The 23,639-nt window shown below is 32.6% G+C and overlaps 1 protein-coding gene across 1 annotated transcript; it reads right to left on the reverse strand.

The window, feature by feature from the left end:
* Nucleotides 1–864: 864 nt before the first annotated feature.
* LOC140446735 (uncharacterized) lies at nucleotides 865–1,522 on the reverse strand. The gene is made up of 3 exons (XM_072539326.1): nucleotides 1,349–1,522; nucleotides 1,104–1,200; nucleotides 865–1,040 (listed from the first exon to the last, which is right to left on the reverse strand). The coding sequence occupies exons 1-3, from the start codon at nucleotides 1,456–1,458 to the stop codon at nucleotides 900–902; spliced, it is 348 nt and encodes a 115-aa protein (XP_072395427.1). The 5' UTR covers nucleotides 1,459–1,522; the 3' UTR covers nucleotides 865–899.
* Nucleotides 1,523–23,639: the final 22,117 nt, after the last annotated feature.

Here is a 23,639-nt window from a genome sequence, read left to right on the forward strand (position 1 = left end):
GTTTGACTTTTTATTCAATTTAATTTATTATTTATCGAAAATAATGCCCCAATACGATCTATGAGTAAAAATTTAAAATTGAAAAACAATTGATTCTATCGTAGAGATAATACAAAGTGACAGTAAAGATGTTAATTTTCTACGTATTAGATTATGTTGTAGGAACTCATTTTAATTAAAATGTTTGAAATTTATAACATTTGTTTAAATTAATATCTTATAATTTGATACTTCATTATGGTTGTTCTATTTTTGGTAAGATTTGATCGTTCACTAAAAATTTAATAAAAGTGCGACAACACTGTCGCATATGTCGTTTTCATTGGCTATTTATGTAGTTTGAAAATCACTTATTGCATTTAAAAAAAAAATATACAGGGTGTAATATTTAATACGAATCCCTAAATTAATTTTTCCAAAGCCAGTCCTGGAATTTTTTAGTTTAGCTAATACCAGTCGAATGCTTGATAGTAGTGTACTGTATCATGCAAAAATTAAAAAAATCAAATGAGCCGTATAAAAACTACAGTAAAATGAAATAAATGGTCAATTACACAAATCACCCTGTTAATTAATAAAGAAGAGGAGTTGACATTTTTTAGTGGCCACATGATATGCTCCCTGAGGGACTCTACATATGGTAGAAGTATCTAAAGTTCCTCATGACTCACCCTGTATTTGTAACCTTTGAGAAAGTTTGTAATTTTCTTGGTATTTTAGTGTGATAAAAGCATTGGCAAGTGTTGACGACACGAACAGATTTAGATTTAGTAAATAATAAAGGTAATAATTTTTTTTATTTTATACAGAATTTAAGAATACTATTTTTATTTTCGTAGACTCAAAATTAAAACTACATGAAAATACAGACCCAAAAGTTTATTTAATAGATAACATCACTATTGGTCAATATAAATCTGAACATCGTACTGTAGCTGTTCTCCTGGTTGAACAGCGTCAACACGTAAAACCACATACTCCTTTCCATATCCACCTTCTTCTATAACTGGTGTACTAAAACTTTCATTTATATCGGTAATCTAAAAAAAAAACACAAGAATTAAAAATAAAGATACGGAGTGTGTATGTACGGAAATCATTACCTGAAGGCAAGTGATTGGAGCATTAAAGAAACCCGAGCCTGGAATCCGTACATGGATAACTCTTCCAGTTAATGTGTTGTGGTAAATTAGGGACCGTCTAAAAAAAAGCATATGTCACCTTTCCTGTAAATACTTATTCTATTATGCTAGTACAAATAAGTTATAATTAAAATATATTTTTGGAGTTTAAATATTATTCTTATAAATGTTTACCAAATTATTAAACAATGATGACCATTACTTACTGGTGGCTGGTTTCTGGACACTTGTTATAGTCAGTTGCACTGGATGGCGAAACTGCGATCAATACTACTATTGCTACCAACAATAATGTTTTAAAAATATTTAAAAACATGTTGACTTTAAAATAAAAACTGTGCTTTACAGAATAAATATGGTTGTGTTTAATTACGCTTTAGAGTAGTGCCTGTATATATACTAAAATATTATAGGGGGGATATCTAAAACATGAAAATTTAAATAGAGCTAATCTCATTTTTTTCGGGGAATTTCTCTGTATTGTGGCATTATGCAATTTTATAATATATTTGGTTGCGTTATGCTGATCTGAGACAATAATTAAATATATCTGAGAATTATATCTAAGTAGATTATTTTGCAAGAAAATATATTACAGATAAAAAATATCTCCATAATCCTGCGTATTTAATCTATTTTGTCCGCACTTCCGTTATACAAAAACAAAATTTTTAAATATTATTTTCTATAGTATTTACATACACTATTCAAATTAATTACTAACTAAATGGGAATAAGCCACAATTAAATGTTAAAATACGTTTATTGACGTTTCAATTTCCACTTCGGAAATCGTTCTCAAAATACAAACATTAGTAAATTAAACAAATTTTGTTTTTTGTTACTTAGTGAAAAATTCTTCTTATAATTTAATTGTATCTGACTCATCTATATTGACAATTCAGACATACATTATACATTTTAAAGTAGACGACTTTAAAATGATATTGCCAATATTGTTTAGTTGCGTTCCTGGGACGACTTTACTTATAAGATAGTTCATTTGATTACATGAAATCAACTTTAACTTGAGAATATCCATCAGAAAAGATCATAACATGTAATTCGTCTTTAAAAAGACAAATACATGCCATGATGACAGTAAAATTCTCCTGTTAATGATTCCATAGTAAATTATGAGGGAAAAACCAGGAAAAAACCTCATAATTATATCCCGATATGGTAAGTATTTGATCGTGCATTTAGTTTACCTTCAATAAACACCAAATTCCGATTTTATATGTTTGTTATTTAAAAAACATAAATGATGTATTCTCTATATGTTACTGACTTACCAATACTGGTATTTTCCTTTTAATAACTTCCTCTTTCAGTATGGGTAACCAGATCCTACTACATTCTGCCGAGGAATTGTAAAAAAATGCCGATGGTAAAAAGAGCAAAATCAAAGAAGCGACTCTAGTTATGCTAAATGAGACCAATTGTGTCGCGAATTCCTCGGTAGAATGTAGTAGGATCTGGTTACCCATACTGAAAGAGGAAGTTATTAAAAGGAAAATACCAGTATTGGTAAGTCAGTAACATATAGAGAATACATCATTTATGTTTTTTAAATAACAAACATATAAAATCGAAATTTGGTGTTTATTGAAGGTAAACTAAATGCACGATCAAATACTTACCATGTCGGGATAATATTATGAGGTTTTTTCCTGGTTTTTCCCTCATAATTTACTATGAAATCACTAACAGGCGAATTTTACTGTCATCATAGCATGTATTTGTCTTTTTAAAGACGAATTACATGTTATGATCTTTTCTGACGGATATTCTCAAGTTAAAGTTGATTTCATGTAATCTAATGAACTATCTTATAAATAAAGTCGTCCCATTAACGCAACTCAACAATATTGACAATATCATTTTAAAGTCGTCTACTTTAAAATGTATAATGTATGTCTGAATTGTCAATATAGATGAGTCAGATACAATTAAATTATTAGAAGAATTTTTCACTAATTAACAAAAAACAAAATTTGTTTAATTTACTAATGTTTGTATTTTGAGAACGATTTCCGAAGTGGAAATAGAAACGTCAATAAACGTATTTTAACCCTTAATTGTGGCTTATTCCCATTTAAATAGTAATTAATTTAAAATGCCACAAGAAAATAGCTTCAGAACAACACTATTCAAAAGCAAGTAACAAAATCAAAAGTAGCATTTTATGTATGACAAACGTACTGTTTACAGCATTTATTAGAGCCGAAACCTTCTGCATTTGAAACTATGTTATAAGTAATTAGTAAATTAGTAGTAAACTAAGTACATAATATTACATTATAAAGATTATTAGCAAAAATAAACCAATAACTTAAAGTTGATTCCATATCAACTTTAACAAATAAAAGTCAACTATCTGAATTATGCCTGTATTTAAGTTTGCCACAATGTATCATCATCATCAATTAGCCTATATTTGTCCACTGCTAAACGTAGGCCTCCCGTAAAATTTTCCACCTATTCCTATCTTGTGCTTCTTGCATCCAGTTTGTGGTGATCCGCTTGCTATCATCCGTCCATCTAGTCGGTGGTCATCCTCTGCTTGGATATGCCTCTTGCCTTGGTCGCCATTCCAAAATCTTTCTGGTTCATCTATCATCCGTTAATCTAGCAACATGTCCGGCCCAAGCCCATTTAGCCATATTTTTTCCACTGCATCTGTGACTCCTGTTCTTCTTCTTATTTCTAGGTTTGGTACTTTATCTCTGATGGTAATACCTAATACTGATCTTTCCATAGCGCGTTGTGTAACTCTTATTTTATCTATTTTTCTTTTTGTCAGAGTCAGAGTTTCTGCACCATGTAAGAACCAGTAAAACGCACTGGTTAAAAACCTTTCTTTTTAAACAAACAGGAATAACAGACTTGAAAATGTTATTTAATCTACCAAAGGCAGCCCATGTGAGACCTATCCTTCTTTGTATTTCAGTTGTCTGATTATCTCGGCCTAAGCGAATCTCATGCCCTAGATACTTGTAAGCTATTACTTGATCGATGCTATGGCTCTCAATCAGAATTTTACCGCTGACTACAAGGTTGGTTATAAATTTTGACTTTAAGGTGTTAATTTTAAGCCCAATTATTTTTGACACTTTATAGAGCGTGTGCAGCATTTTTGTAGCTTTATTAACTCTATCAGATAATAAAACTATGTCATCGGCAAATCTTAGGTGGCTCAGATCTTTCCCATTTATATTAATTCCCATGTTATCCTTTCGTTCCATTTGCTTAAACATATATTCAAGAACAGCTGTAAACAATTTAGGGGAGATAGTATCACCCTGTCTAATTCCACGTTCTATTCGAAACTTCTTGGTATCTTCATGAAGGCAGACACAAGCTGTATCAGTTTCGTAAATACTTTTAATCAATGCGATATATCGGTAGTCAATGCGGCAGTCAGCCAATGCTCGAAGCATTTTATGATGATCTATAGTATCAAACGCCTTTTCATATTCTACGAATATAAGAAAGATAGGCTTGTTATACTCTGTACACTTATCTATTAGCTTTTTTATAACTTGTAGATGATCATTTGTTCCGTATCTGGAGCGGAACCCAGCCTGTTCACAAGGTTGGTAACTATCCAGTTTGTTCACAAGCCGTTTTGTTATTATCTTCATGAATAGTTTGTATGTATGGGAGAGCAAACTAATAGGTCTGTAGTTCTTTAGGTCTGAAATGTCACATTTTCTGTGCATTATGGTTATTATTGCATTATGCGACTGGGAGGGGGTTACGCCTCTTGTCAAACAAGTATTGAACATCTTTTTCAACACATTTACTAACGTTCCTCCTCCTTCTTTGATTTGTTCAATGACTATCCCATCTCCTTCAGGTGATTTATTGTTTTTCATCTCCAAGAGAGCTGATTTTAATTTCTCTGTTGTGATATCTGGGATGCCTTCTGAGCCTACATTTTGAACTTTTGGTATTTGATTGTGATCAGGATCTGGAAGTTCTTCTAGCTTATACAATTTTGAGTAAAAATCTTGAGCAATTTTTAAAATACCTGCTTTATTTGTTATAGTTTCTCCTTTTTTATTTACAAGTTTACAAATATTTTTCGATCCTTCAGTCATTTGTCGGCGCAGAACTTTTAAACTTTTATTTTTATTAATAGCTTGAGTTATGTAATCAGTGTTGTAATTTCTGACATCTTTTCGAATGGATTTTGTGATATCTTTGTTTAACTGTCTAAGTGTTATAAAATTATCTGTGTATTTGTCTTTCAATTCTCTTTTTTTGTTTATAAGATCTTTACTAGCTTGAGTGAGTTTATCCAAAAATGCCACGATATATAGGGCTCGCCAAAAACCCCTATCTTAATTATTCTTTTAATAGTGAAATTTGAAGACAGGTAATACATGGATGTTATTGTTCTTAACTAGTCATAACAAGTGACGTAATAATGATAGATGACGTTACAGAGGTACGTTTTTTAAGAGGTACCCCGATTGTATTCTATCGAGGACTTTTTCAAGGAAACTTCTTTAGAAGTTTACAGAAACAGGTAATGTTCAAGATCCAAACGATTTAGTCGACCAACAATTAGTAATGCCAAAAAAATTGACATAAATAAAGAAATAGTAGTGAACCTTACTTCTTTTATTGCTTAAGTTGCATATATTTGTAGAATCAGTCAAGAAACTATACATCGACTGTTGACAAAAAACAAATTTCGTTCATATAAATTAAAAATTGCACACTAACTTTTAGATGATGAGCTCGACTGAAAACTAGAATTCTTTGAAAATATGTCCAATAAATTAACCAACAGCTAGATTACATAAAAACAATTTTGTTTAGTGACGAAAGTACTTTTTCCTTTATAGGAAATGTTAACATACACAATTTGTAGTATTCAAGTGACAAAAATCAACACGTTTTTCATGAAAAACACACTTAATTTTCAGAAAAAGAAAATGTTTGGCTAGGTATTTTGGAAAATTACATAGTTGTGCCTGGTTTTTTCAATGCTAACTTAACCGGAAAAGTGTATCTGGAAATCTTGCGAAACCCAATTGAGCCTTAATTCTTGAAATCCTTGAAGATAATATAGATACATTCGACAACTTGCAAATAACGTTTCAACAAGTTGGTCCTCCTGCACACTTTTATGATGCAATAAGACTAGATGAGGAATATCGTGGTAGATGGATTGGACCATGAGGTTTGACAGATTAGCCAGCTCGGTCACTGAACTTCACATTATTAGATTTTTTTTGTCGAGTTACTGAAATCGAAGGTTTAGGTTATAGTACCTGACAGTATTAACATTTTGCAACAACAAATTGTTAAAGAATGTAGGGAAAATTCTTCCTACATATTTTAACGAGTACGACAAGGATTTCGCAATAGGATGCATTACTATCAGGAGATAGATAAAGTATATCTTTAACATATTTTTAACACTTGTTATAAGAAGTAGTTCGTAAGTCTGTAATAATTAGTTATTTTTAATACTTTTAAAATGAGATATCCATTAGGTTCCATTTAAGTCACAGTGGCTCAATAACGTCATATATAATTATTACGTCACCTTACTAGTTGGAAAGCCTACCTCCGCTCACTATATCCCTACAAATTTCACTATTAGAAGCATAACCATTCAAAAGATACGAGAGAGGGAGGAGACTTTTGGCTAGCACTGTATAATAATTGTTAGGGCTTGTGTTTCAAGCCGGTGAACAAATTCGCTAGATCTGGGAGATCCATAGTGTTTCAAACCAAAGATAGGGAAGATTACCTAAAAACAGTTAGATTGCTGGAAGAGCATAAACCCAAAGTGGGATTTCATTGTCTATCCTATAGACGCTGACAAACTTAAAAGGCTAGTCCTAAAAGGACTATCAGAAAAACTGACCCTTATATAATACTAGAAAAAATAAACGGTAAAGGGGTAGAAACAACTCGGGTAATAAATATGGTGTCAAAGTAGGCGGACAAGAAAATCTTTAAAAAATAATTGATTTATACCACATGCGCATATACGTTAAGGAAGAATTTAAAATGAAGAAAAAAAAATGCAGCGTTTTAATTTCCAAAGCTTTTACCACGGCTCCAAGCCTGCCACTGCGGGTAAGAACATAATAGCAAAGAGTGTCCAAAAAGCTTGGATACAGAGCCGAAATGTGAAAATTGCGGAGAGGCACACACCGCAAATTACAGAGGTTGCCTAAAAAGAAAGCTGCTGCCTCATTACCAAGGAGGAGCAGGCCGATACATAGCGCTCCAACCAACAAAGAAGTAAGCTATGCCGAGACTACGAAGAAGACAATCCCAGCGGTACCTCCTCCAGTCGCCACTCAAACACAAAACTAGACAATACAGGACGCAACTGCCCTAATTGCAAACTTCCATACATATTTTAACAACAAAATGATGGAGTTTGCCTCTATTATCGAGAGAGCAACGAAAGCAATATTGAACGGCAATGACGTCAGTTGGGCAAACACAACAACAATGCTAACACAACAGTCGTAAGATTTACGTACAGGGTCTTTAGTTGATATCTTTAGCAAAATAAATCTTCTGGATGAATTTGCAAATAGGCTAGAGCTAGACATCGTAGCTCTCCAAGAAACCAATTTAGTCGAACGGAAGAAAACAAATCTTCCAAACAAGTCAAAAAGAGACTAGAACACCAATAAGTCCCAACACGATAAAAGCCACGATAATCCGGCTCATCACAGAAAGCAAAACCTTAGAATATTAAATATATTATTTAAGAAGACCTGAAGACCAATATTAAACGAAGACCTGAGTCTCATACTAAACCCAGAAGAACCCACGATAATCATCGGCGACCTAAACACGAGATCTACGAACTGGTATGACATAACAACCAACAGCAACGGACGACTGCTGTACATTTATCTTGAAAATAGACACAACACGTACGTAATTGGACCATTAGATATCACATGCTTTCACGGGATCCTTCCCTCAAACATTGACATAGCAATCCTACATAATATAGGGCAACAGCACGAAATCCATTCTTTAAATCAGGGTGACTCAACACAAAACCTTATCGTCTGGACCCTAGGCGCGACATATTTAAACTATCTTTAGCAACACAAAACAAAAAAAAACAAAAAAACAAATTGGCCAAACTTTAAGAGAATTGTGAGCGAGAACATCGTTGTAATATCCACAATAAACAACATAAACGAACTTAAAGAATGTGTGGCAAAACTATAACATACAATTACAAACGCGATCGATGCCAGGTCGCAAACGAAAAATATAGAAATAAAAAAAGAAGATTTAGAGACATTAGCGAAGAGCTAAAAGATATAATTAAAGAAAAAAACAGAAAAAGAACAAAAACCTACCGGACAAACACAAGGGAGGACAAAAGGATTGCAAACGAATCAGATAAGAAACTCAAAAAAACGACTGCTAACCCATAGGATAAACTGCTGGAACTATATCCAGAAATTAAACCCAAATAAGTCTGCTTTCTGGAAACTATCCAAAATACTTCGAAATGATAAAAAGCCAATACCTCCTTTACACGAAGAAAATGGCATAGTACATACAAAAGAAAACAAAGCAGAAGTTATGAAAGACGAACTAGAAAGGGCTTGGAAACAACAAGCATCCCTACAAAGATTTAAATTTCACAGCAAAAGTAGAAATAGTTGCAAGAAGTTTAAAAAGAAAAAGGAGCAGGTTGGTTATAACACATACCTCCCCGAAGAGATAAAATAACTAATAAAAATGACAAACGCAAAGAAAGCCCCAGGACAGGATAATATTATAAACAGAGCATTGAAAAATCTTCCGACAAGAACTATAGTATACGTATACGTAACCAACATCATAAACAGTATGCTTAGATTGAGATATTTCCCGGATAGATGGAAATAAGCTCAGGTAATGTTGATACCAAATCTAGGAAAAAACGGGGCTTTTCGACAAAATTACAGACCGATAAGTCTACTCTCTTTTGTAAGTAAAATTGCAGAAACCGTAATAATAACAAGACTTAACGAAGAACCGCGAGCGCTAGGCACCATACCAAAGGTTCAATTCGGATTTAGAAGTGAACACTCATGAGAATTATAAGACTAACTGAATTCATCACAAAAGGCTTCAAGGAAAAAATGTACACAGCCGCAGCCTTCCTGGACGTCAGCAAGACATTCGACAGAGTCTGGCATCAAGGCCTGGTCTACAAAATGAACAACATCAGCTTCAGTGAGGCGATGACATGTCTTCTTGCATCAGACCTAGCGAAGAGAAGGTTCAGGATTTGGTTAGAGGCAACCATATCCCAAGTCGGAACCCTGGAGGCGGGGTGCCGCTGGGGGCGGTATTGTCACCACCATCTACACAGTCGATACACCCAAAGAGCCAGGAGCCCTGCTAAGTTTATATGCAGATGATACAGCCAAAGCAGTCAGTTAGAGAAATCCGAATCTTGCAGCTAATCCTCTGCAAATAGCACTAAACAGATTCCAAAGATGGTGCATCAAATGGAAAAGAGTCCTAAAGCCTGAGAAAACACAGGCCGTTATGTACAAATACAAAAGAAGTATACCAGATGGATAACTAACTTCAGAAAATAAACCCCATCGAGTGGGAAAACCAAGCTAAATATCTTGGAGTAATATTATATAGAAGACTAAATTTAGATTAGATAAAGGATAGCTCTCCTCACTAAGAGGCAGAAAGACTAAACTGAGTTTCAAAACAAAAATAAGAGTCCCAAACAGTAATATACTACCAGTGCTTACATACGCCTCAGTCTCTTGGGGGCATACATGCAAAACTAACAGAAAGAAAATCCAGACCAACCAAAATCAAGTTACAAGGGACATATTGAAACTTCTTAGGTATGTACCTTTGAGATACTTGTACAGTTGTCAAAAAATAATTCTAAGAAAAATGGATAACAAAGCCTACGAGACATTCAACGGGCTCCGAAACCACTCAAGCAGAGTACTGAGAGAGCTAACGAACCACAATAAAAACGTAAGGATGGTACGTAGACAGCCAAAAGACCAAATAATTGGATATGGGGAAAATCAAGAATTAGATAGCCACACAGTAACAAACAAAGCAAAACAAAATAAAGCACGATAGAAAGCGACCAAAAAAAAAACCCTAATGGTTACCGTGCATGGTTTTCGCGCGACATCTGCGGGAAAATTGTGAACACGGTGGGGATAAGCGGCAACTGGAGAGTGGGTAAGCAACTCTGGCGAGAGTGTACGCGACTAAGTTTAGTTTTTTAGTATAGTTATAAAAAAAAGTGTCTGCTTATATCACGACTTACTTGGACATAAACCAGAATTCTACTACAACACAATTAAATAATCAATAATATAATAGACCCGACAGGTCTCTTATAACAGCCGCACTGATGACCTAGGCCATTCAGGCAGAAGATTAAGTATATATCTTTTTACGGAAAATCTGAGCGTCGAGGTCATATGCGGCATTCATGGGCTTGGTGGCCAGACCCTCTTGGGTGCCAAGCGGGTGGAGAGAACAAAATTTATTTTGCCAATTCGAATATGAATCCGAATATTCGAATTGATCATTACAGAATGGGAAGAGACAGAGAACTTTTGACCTTGAGGAATAATGTCGGGCTAATTATAGAACCTTTAGGGGTTCCGTTTTCCTCAATATGATCTTCGGAATATAAACTTTGAACTCTGACTTGAAATGCTCTTTGTCGTAAAAAGCTTTTAATAAATTCTAGAGAGTTTCCCCGGATATTCCATGGGTGCAGCTTTTTTAAAATATTATATCTCCAGCACGTGTTGAATGCTTTCTTTATATCGAAAAATATTGCTATACAGTGTTGTTGCATCGCTAGTGCTTCCTAGATATCGCTTTCTAAATCTAGTATATTATCTATGCCTGATCGAGTTTGTCTAAAACCATTTTGCTCATTCGTTAGTAGATTTGAACTTTCAAGTGTCCAGGTGAGCCTTGTATTGATATTTTTTTTAGTAATTTTTTCATGGAGCACGTCAAACTTATGGGTCTATAAGATTCAGGGTCTAGACGGGGACATTGAGGTTTAAAAAATGGGAGAACAATAGCCTTAGTCCAAATTGTGGGGTACTGGTGTTGCTGCCATATGAAATTAAATATCTGTAGCATAACTTTTATGGCTGAATAAGGAAGTTGTTTTAAAAAAATAGATGGTATATCATCTGATCCAGAACTAGTATCCTTTAAATCTCTAAGTGAATCATTCAATTCATGAAGCGTTAGAGGAAGATTTAGAGGATTATTGTTAATTTCATATGAAAGTGTGCTATAATTTTCGGATTGTATTTTGTTTTCAAGAAAAACAGGGTCATAGTTTTTATTGGAAGATATTTTTGTATAATTTTGTGCCAATATGTTGACAATTTCTTTTGATGATGTAATTATTTGGTTATTTACTTTTAATCTCGATACTGTGGGTGGCTGTTGAAAACCGGAAATTTTGCAAATTTTTGAAGTTATACTTCTATACGCGCGCTCTCCGTTGGAAATTTGTATAGAAGTGAATCTGTGAAATCATTACATATGTAAGATAATAAGTAAAAGAGAGAGACAGAAGATATATTTTCTCTCTCTTCCTCTCTCGAATATAAAAATGTTCCTTTTGTATATATAATTTAATATTATAAATATTATATAAAGATATATATATATATATATATATATATATATATATACATAATATTATACATATAATAAAATATTTATTAATATTATTATTCATGTGATATGTTTTGTAATATTTATTAAATGTTCATAATTATATTAATCTTTTGTATTTCAAAATAATAATCTCAATAAATCACTGTATGATCCAGAACTGTCAATTTTGAAATACGTTTGTGTCATGTCCTCGGTAGTATAGTAATCAGTATCCCCGCCTGTCAATGTTATTACATTATTGTCATTTTTAAATACTTATGGATATTGCATTTTAATTTGTATTGTATTATTATATGGAATTATGTTGCACTGTATTGTAGTGTATTTTTTTATGTATATTATTGTCATTTTTAAATACTTATAAATATTGCAGTTTAATTTGTATTGTATTATTATATTAATAACAAAATAAACAATGAATTTTACTGCAGAGTATGTGTAAAAAAATTTTTGCATTCAACTCCTTCAACTTGCTTTCATACATATATGAAAATAACAATATACATTTTCATCAAAATATTGATTCAATCCATCTTTTTTGGTAAGTTGTTATTAATTCTGTTTCTCTTTCTGTTATGTCTTACCTATAGAATTGCATATGTAATGATTGTGCAGATTGACTCCCAAATAAATTTGTAACGGCGAATACGTGTATAGAAGTGTAACTTCCACCGGCAGTCCCACTGGACTGCCACACCCGTTTTTTTTTCCAAACTTCACTTATTGACGTGAATCTGTTTATGTTAGAAACATATTTCATCCAACTGGATTTTTTTTGCTTGTTTAACTAATAGTTGAGTTTTAGACTTAAGTCTTTTATATGTAATCTTATTCTCTAGATTTTTATGTTTTTTATACCTATTAAAAGCTTTTTTACTTGTTCTATTTGTTCGATAAGACTATTTATGTCATCAAAAGCAAATAATGCACTCGATGGTAAATAAATATTACAGGTGTAAAGAGTTAAAGGTACTACAAGTTTTATTACTACTGTTTCAAGTGTGGTATTTACAGGAAATAGGCTTGCCACAGAAGATTTTTTGACCAAAGTGGCAACCCTACCAGAACAATAATTGCAATTGCTTATTTTGTCATTTATAAAACAATTGAACTGCTTAGGATTGTAATTTTTGTTTGGACTAAGGTTAGTTTCTTGGATACATATTATATCTGGGCAATGGTCAGAGATGAGTTTCTGTAAAAAGGCAAGTCGATGGAAGAGTCCATCGATATTCCATTGGATGTGTTGTGAATTTAATTATTTAAAAAAAAAAAAGAAAAGAAATGAATTGGTTAGGCACTGAATTGAGACGTATCACTATCGGACTCTGAATTGCTGTTATGATTAATTTTTCTTTTTAGTGTGGTAATGATTCGTTTAGCAGAACTTCCTTTTAAATGGGGGTAATTGTGTTTAGCATATGAATAAGTGCTGAAATATCTGTAATAAAGTCCTGAATTATATTAATGGGATTTTGTACACCACTAACATTACTTAAGAATAAACAAAATTGATCAAAATTGAGGATAAATGGTTGTGATTGATTTTCAATAAAGTGTTTTACTGGTTCAAAAAGAGTTTGACTGGATGGTATGGTTTCTGTGCAATCTTCACTGGTCTTAGTTTTCTTCATTTTCGGTGCTGGTGTCGAAAAATGGTTTTCTTTTAAATCCGTGTCTGGCGGTCTAAGAATATCATGAATATTCCGTTTTGGCTCACTATTTATACCTATTGTGTCTATTGTGATATCAATATTGTTGGTGATAGTTTTTTGGTTAGGTATTTTATCGGATTTTTGTTTGATTGATTCTGTTTTATCTGTAGAAGATGGAGTTGGCATAATGACATTGGTAAGTTCAGTTTGGGATAAATTATCGTTATTGGTTTTCATAGAACATTCTTCAACATGAACTTGTGAGTTTTCATTGCAGCGATGGGCAGTATGTCCGGTCTTTTTTGCAGTTGTAACATACCATACTATCTTGAGACAGAAATATTCGATATGTTGTTTCGTCATGATTTACAGTAAACGAATCAGGCAGTTCTATACTATGAGGACTTACATAGACCTGTCTTCTGAAACTTAGAATATGATTATACTCAGGTGATGTAGCGCTGATTTTTAAAAATGTAGTTGGAGATACCATGTTAAGTCCGATATTTTGTAGGTAGTTGATTAAGAAACTATGCGGTATGGTGGAACATACATTTGAAAGAACAATCCAGTCCGCAGGGGTGATTAATCTTCTTGCCTGTACAGTTACATTTTGAATTTTTATATGACTGGTTTGTCATGAAGTCATCAACAACTTTTTTATTTGCTAGATACATACAAATACGATTATTTGATAATCTAGATGAAAATATTATATTCTTAGGTTAAATTATCTTGCCCAATGGAATTAAATAGTCCTGCAATTTAGTATTATCCAAGGCACTGAAGATAATCGCTTGTTCTTTCGATGGGAACTGCATATTTGCTACTGCTGATAAGTAAATTGAGTTATTAGAGTTTATTTCAGACATTAGTAGTGAGGTAGGAGAGATGCTGCTGTTAGTAGCCATAGTTAATTTTAATCCAACGTATTAAAATTATTGAAGGATTTAATACGTCCGTGGCCAGCTTTACAGCTGGCCGGTGAAACTGGATTTAAAACGAAAAACTAATAAACTATTTTGTAGTTGTTGATAGTTTGTTTTAAAACACTACTAGTTGAAATTTTATATAGACGATAGATAGTCCAAGATTAATAATTAATTATCCAATATGTAGAATAAAAACTTACTGACTGTTAATCACTTCATATGCAAACATAACAAATATTATTTGACATTTTATTAATTGTATTAAACACTGATATTAAATATCAATTAACAATATAATTGATTCAAAGCGATAACGTGTTCACTAGGGTGGAGTGTAACATGAAGAATTTTTTTTTTTATTTTTTATTCGAAATGTAATAGAGCGGAAAAGTTGCTTACTGCATAGAGGAGTACCACATTTTTTTATTTTTTTCTACTATTTCATCTTCAGGGTTCTATAGGATGAAGCAAAAAAAAATAATAAATTTTTTTTTCTAATGTAATAGTGCGGAAAATTGCTTACTGCATAGAGGAGTACCATGCTTTTTTAAAAATTTTTTCTCCTTTTTCATCTTCAGAGTTCTACAGGGTGAAACAAAAAAAAATAATCAAATTTTTTTTCTAGTGTAATAGCGCGGAAGCTAAATATATTAACGACTATTAGGCATTCTACCAACTTTTATAGTTTCAAAAAGTCTTCTACATTTAAATAGACAAGAAAATACAAATCCCTTATTTTATAAAAACTTTTATTACAAAAAACAATAAAAATCTCTTATTTTGTAAATACTTTTATTATAGTAAACAAATTATTATAAATAAACAGGTTCTATTTAAAAAAAAAGTTTAACTAAATATCATATCCTAGACTATTAAATGGAAATTAAACTGCTACTTGTCTTTAAACTCCTAAAAAATGTATACACTGTATTGCACCTTAGTGTTAAATCGAGGTAATATGATTCTTGAATAAATCCTTGCCCGAATAAATCCATCTCTGGAGTCATAGCCGAGGACAAAATTGGAAGCTTCTGTTACAACCTTCACACATCTTTCTACTGCTTGAGTATGACAAGGAAATGACAGAAAATTTGTGGGAAAAATTTCTACACCATTAATACATTTTCTAATATCCTCATCAATTGTAGCACATAAAAGGGGAGCAATTGTAACAGGGCAATTTTGCCAATCAATAAGTTCATAATATTCACTAGCATTAAAATTTAAATCAGGAAGTAGAAATTCTCTTACATTAGTGTCCAAAGTAGGTATTTTTGTGCTCGTCTTCAACATTCTGCGTAAGCCAAGTTGTCTTATGGCAGGAAGATCATCAGAAAGCACTGCTAGATGAACGTTCTCCGGATGACAAAAATACGAATTGTTTTTGATAGTGTTGCCCAAAATCGGTCTTGGTCTTGCAGTCTTGGTCTTGTTCTTGCATTTTTGCAAGACCAAGACCAAGACCAAGACCGCCTAATTTTAGCAAGACCAAGACCAAGACTGACCATGCAAGATTTAAGCAAGAACAAGACTAAGCCTGCGAGACTCTTGCGTCTTGCAGTTAGGACTGAGTGTGGTTTTAGCGAGTATAGTAGTTCGGGTATATGCGTAAAGACTCTATGAGATGCAAAAAAATATGTAATAAAATTTGAAAAACTGGACTTATGCGAATTACAAACAATACCATAAACATACATACCGAATTAAAATTAAAAAAACACATTTGACACGTGCTCAGAGGTCATAATTACAATGTAAAAATTAAATATTTTGTACATTTTCCAGCAGACTTCTTCGCTCTGAAATTAATTGTACATATTTTGAGAATAGCCGCTCTCTAATCATAAAAATAATCTTCTTACATTGCGACGCCGACAGTAATATCGTATCGATATTTTTTAAAATATGTCACCCTAGCTAGTCAGGAGTAATCTAAATAAACAAATCTTATCGGCCTAAGGCTATAAATTGTTTCTGCTGAGTGTGCGATGAGATCATTCGGTTAAAGAAAATTTGCTGAAAGAGTCAAAAGTAACGAGACAAATTAATAACAGATAATGTCGCCTACCGTGTAAACAAAATACCGAAGTATTTAGAATAACGAGGTAACGATTAACGATATATAATTCTCGGTTTGTTATTAGATACTTAGGGTATTGGATAGTAACGAACATAAATTATAGTAGTATAGCACATAGTTACTTTTTCGACATCACTTAACTTCATTCCCAATTGAGCTTTCCTTTGAGTCTAATGTAATAATTGTTTTTCATCTAATCCTTGTTGTTCCCGGAGTGACAAGTTTACAATTTGACATGAGGGACAAAGATTCAAATAGTTTTAGTCGGAGTAATGAGCGTTGGAGTTATAGATCTAAAAGCCCTAAAAGCAAATTTGATGAGTTTTTCGAAATAATTTTTGCATCCCAAATTGTTTTGTGTAAATTGTGCCTACATAGGAAGGTTGAAATGAAAATGAACACCAGAAACACGTCAGGTTTAAGGAAGCATCTAATATCTTTTTTCAAAAAGGAATTACAAATATTTCGTCCTGAAAAACCAAAATTCGGTGGAGATATTACAAGCTTTTTAATCGCTAGAAAAAGTGGAGATGTAAAAAATATACTTATTACCTTATTACCAATTACATATAAGATCTACTTACTATTTTAGTTTGGTAAATTAATGTATTTATTAAGTAGGTATAGTAGTATATAGTAGGTATAGTAGTAGTATTTATTAAGTATATATTATATACTTAATAAATACTACTACTATACCTACTATATACTACTATACCTACTTAATAAATACATTAAATATATTAAGTAGGTATCTTCTTAATTTAAAACAACTTCTTTTGATTATCATTGCTTTTTTACCTATTCTTTATTTTTTTATTTATTCTTTATTTTTTATTTAACTATAAATTAGTTTTTTATATAAAAGTAAAAATAAGATTGGTAAAAATATTTATTTTTCTTTACTAAGCGGATTATAGTTTATCTGATCACCTAAAAAATATGTGCCCTTGATACATGTATGTGGATTTTTTGCCCATCATGTCCATCAATCCCTTTCTAGGCAGATAATATTCTTTAAAGTACAGGCATGCTGATGCCTGTTTTTTTTGTGTTTTAACCACGTTTTAGCACATGTAAGCATAGTAAATGCAAACGTTTATTAAGAAACAGATTTACTTCCGTGGGGCATGGTAGATAGATGAGTTAATTAGAGCATAGGCACAGATCGCTTAGATCGTGGCTTCAAACCCCACCCGATGTCAGTTGTTTAGACATTTATTAATTTGGTTGGTCTTTATTATTCTTCTTCTTCTTCATGTGCCGAGCTCGATTGTCGAGCGTTGGCTATCAAATTGGCTATAGTAATATGTTGACGGCAGCTCGGAAAAGAGATGCAGAGGATCTGTTAAACCAATCTCTCAGATTTCTAAGCCATGACGTTCTTCTCCGACCTTTATTATGGCTTTATTATGGCTATGTTAATTCAAGCTTAAAATGTACTTACTCTGTTACGTTGTTCTAAGATCTAAAGTAACGTTTAATAAATATCAATAGGCTAAGAGGTAACTGCAAGACTTGCAAGACTCTTGCTGCAAGACCAAGACCAAGACCAAGACCGGAAGTGCAATACCAAGACCAAGACCAAGACCAGGTGCATTGCCGCAAGACCAAGACCAAGACTGTCTAAGTCTCGTCTTGTTCTTGCATTTGGGCAACACTAGTTTTTGATAACAGGATCAATGACGGCTTTTATCTCGTTGCTCAGGTAGCGTGAAAATTGAAATATTTTAAAGACGTGTCTTATTCCTTCACTGCACGATGGCTTTGTTTTAATATTAAACTACACTGGCGCATAAACTTTTACCACAAATTCAGAGAAAGATCTTAAAACCAAAGACGGATTTTCACTTCTAACGTAAACACGTAATATACGATTTGCCTTTGTAACCCATCGTGCATGTAATAATTTACCCGGATTACGAGTTGCTACATCTATCGAGCACTTTCCACTAGAAACCGAATGCTAAATTTCGTATCTTTTGATCACTGCTAAGGTCTCTTATAACTTCAGCATCTAATTGTGGTAGAGTGGTATTAATAGGAACAAAATGGACTATTGGCAAATTTTCGCAAGACTCCAATAGTTTACCTGTGGAGTATTCACGAGGTCCCGAAGTTTCTCCATCGGGATATTGAAAGATATGTCGGAGAGGCAATACGGCAATACATTCATGTGTAACAGACAAATGAACCACTGCAGAGGACGTTTCAGTTTTGTCTCTAAAAACCGTAAAACCCCATTCTTTCTCCCAGTGTTGACTGCTGTACCGTCGCAGCCTACTACTAAAAGATTACCTGTGGCAATACCGGATTCAAAAAAGAATTAATATAGATGTGGCAATATGTCTTTCTGTACCTGACGTAGGAGTAATGTGATTTAGACATTTAGAACTTGATTCTTCAAGTAACGAAATATGTTCTTCTGTTTTTATCTTGCAATGAAGTTTATCTCCAACCTTTTCTTGGCACAAAGTTTTATACTTTCTTCTATCAAAGTATAATCCTCTTATCTCTGCGGTGGATGATTTGAATTCACTTTGCAGAGCTTACTTCGGTCAATAACGGAAGAGGTGTCATTTTTCGAAATAACTCCCAGATCTTGCAGTAGTACAGATGCAAGTGCTGATATGCCAAATTGATCCGAAATCTGTGCTAAATTGGGAATAGATAATCTCATTTGCTGACTGGTACTGCGACGTTATATGATTGTTGAAGTTTCAGGTTTAACCTCGTGTTTGTCTGAAATATTCTCAAGTTCATCCGACAACTCAGAATCCGATTAATAGGATAAATTGTCTTCCTTGAAATTTGTAACATTATCTTGTACATTATACTGGGGATTGTGATCTTTAAGATAATTTTTTCCTTTTGAAATTCTTTTATACTCCTTGTTAACTTCTTTAACATCAATAAAACCAGCTTCTTTTATTTATTAAAATTAAAAAATAAATGAAATCGATTTTTCTTGATTTTTTTCTTTTTTTGATGCGCGGTAGAGCCCTGAAGATATTTTTATTTTCTACTGAAATTTTAGGAGCAAGTATACTATAGGTAGGGTAAACTTTTTGCAGGTATTACATGTCAAAAAAATATCGATTTTTTCGCTCCACCCTAGTGTTCACTGTTCGAAGGTTCGAAATCAACTCTTTAAAATACTTATTTGATCTGTAGTTGTTCTTTAAGGTCTAAAACCTCACTGGTATTCTCCAATCACTGTGTTACCATATTCTATCCTAAAAAATGTTGCGGGTATTTTATAATACGTAATAGATAAAGTATTTTATATATTACGTCTAATAGTTCTATAATGCCTCTATAGTTTTCGCACTCCGTTTAGTCTCCCTTTTTTACAGATAAGCACAAATAAGAACGCTATTCCATTGTTTCGGCATTTATTTCTTTTGCTAATTACTAATGTCCAGCGAAATATTTTATCCTTTAATATTTCGTCACCTTCCTTAAAAATATTAGCTAGGACACTCTCCTGCACTTTTATTATTTTTTTAAGTCTCTTATTATTTCTTCGACTTCATTGAAAGTTGGTTCCTTGCACGTTCCTTCTTCTTTTTCTTGCGACTTCTTTATTGTCTTAAGTTCCTTTTGTTGGTGTGTATTTAATAGGCTCTTTTTTTCTCTTTTCTGCAAATTCTTTTAACTTCTCTTCTTCCCTCCATGTAGGTTTTGATAGTTAGTTTTGCCCTATTTCTTCTTGCCAAAGCATTCCTACATTCTTCATCGAACCAGTCTTTTCTGCTTTCTGTTTGCCATTATTCTTCTGTATCCTGTTTTACTGTATTCTCTAGCTTTTTATTTGTTTCTACGTTTACTCTGTTTACGACTTGTTCCTTTTGAAGGCGATCTAATTGGTAATTAAATTTAATTATAACAGGTTTTGGAATTATTGGTAGTTCTTGTTTTAATTTTGATATTAATTGTGTATGTGGTCACTATTGGTATCTGTCCCTCTGTAACTGCTGCAATCGTTTATTGCTTTTTCATGAGTGCTTTCAAATAGGACATCATCTATCTGATTTTTTACTATTTTTTTCGGAAAAGTCCATGTTACCTTATGAATGTCCTTGTGATCAAAACTTGTGCTAGATATCTTTATTTTGTTCTCTGTAGCAAATTCTGTTAACTTTTTCCCGTTTTCATTTGATTCCTCATGTAAACTTCGTCTCCCTGTTACTCTTTTACATATTTCTTCTTTTTCGACTTTTGTATTGATGTCACTAATGATTATCTTTATATCGTATTTCTGTTTATTTCTTATTAGGGTGCTTAGCTTTTCGTTGAACTCTGTTTTGGTTTCTTAAACTTTATCTTTAGTGGGCGCATGTACAATAATGATACTTATCTTCCTATACTCTCCTCTTTTTCTCAATAATAATTATATTGAAAAATATATTAATATTGTTTTTCTTTTTTCTTACTTATGATTTTATAGATTTTTTCCCCTTAATTAATTTGCTTTAATTTTAAAGTGCCGAAGGTACAGAACTCATCAGATACGGAAGATATATTAATAATTGTGTTTCATGTAATTTTCAGAGATCATGACATGAAATTAGAAGTAGGGTATACAGGGTGAGTCATGAGGAACTTTACATACTTCTACCATATGTAGAGTCCCTCAGGGAGCATATCATGTGGCCATTAAAAAATGTCAACTCCTCTTCTTTATTAATTACCAGGGTGATTTGTGTAATTGACCATTTATTTCATTTTACTGTAGTGTTTATACGGCTCATTTGATTTTTTTAATTTTTGCATGATACAGTACACTACTATCAAGCATTCGACTGGTATTACCTTAACTAAAAAATTCCAGGACTGGCTTTGGAAAAATTAATTTAGGGATTTGTATTAAATATTACACCCTGTATATAAATTTTTTTTAAATGCAATAAGTGATTTTCAAACTACATAAATAGCCAATAAAAACGACATATGCGACAATGTTGTCGAACTTTTATTAAATTTTTAGTGAACGATCAAATCTTACCAAAAATAATGTTATAAATTTCAAACATTTTAATTGAAATGATAAACTGAGTCACTGCACAACAAAAAACAGTAACTACTAACAATAACGAAGAACAATTTAAAAAAAAAAAAACTAAAAATATGTACATAGTTATAAACCCATAAATTAGAACTGGAAAAGATACAATAATGGTAACAAAATAAAAATAATTCAAAATAGATTTTCGAAATGGAACCCTGCAGCCTGTACACATTTTTGTTGCCGAATTGTTAATTGACGTATTGAATTACGGATACTCTGGGGATCGTTTCTAATAGTATTACAACAATGTATAATTCTATCAATTAATTGTTGTCGGCTGCCATAAACATTATTGAGATGTTGTCTCACTGCCAGTAAAAAGTGTGGGGGTGCCCCATCATGCTGAAAATACATCCCTTGGATAGCAACGTTCGCGTTGGCAAGCAAATTCGGCAAAATATTTTGTAGAAAGTTCAAATAGACCTGCCCTGTTAAAGGACCATCAAAAAAGTGAGGACCTACTAATTGGTTATTTATGACACCAATCCACACGTTAACCGAAAACCTTAACTGAGAACGACGTTCTCGAATAGCATGGGAATTTTCTTCTGCCCACACATGTGAATTTCGTGAATTATTTATCCCATCTCTGGTAAATTGGGCTTCATCTGTAAATAGTGCCCTGTATAGCGTTGGTCGATTATTGTTAATCCATCTACAAAATTCCAACCTATCGATCTCATCTCCAGCATGTAGTCGCTGAACCATTTGAATGTGATATGGGTATAGATTATTTTTTTGTAAGACTCTACTTACTTTTGATTGAGTAACATTGAGTTCTCGACTTACTTGTCTAGTGCTTATTGTAGGGTTCATAGTAACGGCGTCCAATATGTCATCTTCCTGCGCTTCATCTACATGTCGCTCTGTTGTTCCACTAGGAAAAGTGCCATTTTCTCGCAAATAATTAAAAACTGACCCAAATGTTGGATGACTGGGAGTTCGACGATTAGCAAATTCTACCATTCCCATTACAGAATCCATAAACAAATATTATGTCTGCATATTCTGTGGTCGAAAACTGATGTGGCATTTTGAACGAAAGTAACAAAAGCTCTACCAAAACTAACACAATGTACTTAACGGAGATATAACAGAAGAAATATGTATTCTTGTACACATAAATAACAATTGATAATGACAATAATGACAATGGGTATAAAATATCAAGAAACGTCAAACGGTCAACGCCAACCTTCATTTTAAACTTTTTTAGATTTATTTTTATTTAGTACAGTTGGTGCCATGTATTATTATTTGACATAAAATTTTAATCATTTACAATCAACAAAAACTAACACATACAAGAGGTTTGACTTTTTATTTAATTTAATTCATTATTTATCGAAAATAATGCCCCAATACGATCTATGAGTAAAAATTTAAAATTGAAAAACAATTGATTCTATCGTAGAGATAAAACAAAGTGACAGTAAAGATGTTAATTTTCTACGTATTAGATTATGTTGTAGGAACTCATTTTAATTAAAATGTTTGAAATTTATAACATTTGTTTAAATTAATACCTTATAATTTGATACTTCATTATGGTTGTTCTATTTTTGGTAAGATTTGATCGTTCACTAAAAATTTAATAAAAGTGCGACAACACTGTCGCATATGTCGTTTTCATTGGCTATTTATGTAGTTTGAAAATCACTTATTGCATTTTAAAAAAAAATTATACAGGGTGTAATATTTAGTACGAATCCCTAAATTAATTTTTCCAAAGCCAGTCCTGGAATTTTTTAGTTTAGCTAATAGCAGTCGAATGCTTGATAGTAGTGTACTGTATCATGCAAAAATTAAAAAAATCAAATGAGCCGTATAAAAACTACAGTAAAATGAAATAAATGGTCAATTACACAAATCATCCTGTTAATTAATAAAGAAGAGGAGTTGACATTTTTTAGTGGCCACATGATATGCTCCCTGAGGGACTCTACATATGGTAGAAGTATCTAAAGTTCCTCAAGACTCACCCTGTATTTGTAACCTTTGAGAAAGTTTGTAATTTTCTTGGTATTTTAGTGTGATAAAAGCATTGGCAAGTGT

This window comes from Diabrotica undecimpunctata, chromosome 7 (assembly GCF_040954645.1).
Source record: "Diabrotica undecimpunctata isolate CICGRU chromosome 7, icDiaUnde3, whole genome shotgun sequence".
Taxonomy (NCBI): Eukaryota; Metazoa; Arthropoda; class Insecta; order Coleoptera; family Chrysomelidae; genus Diabrotica; species Diabrotica undecimpunctata.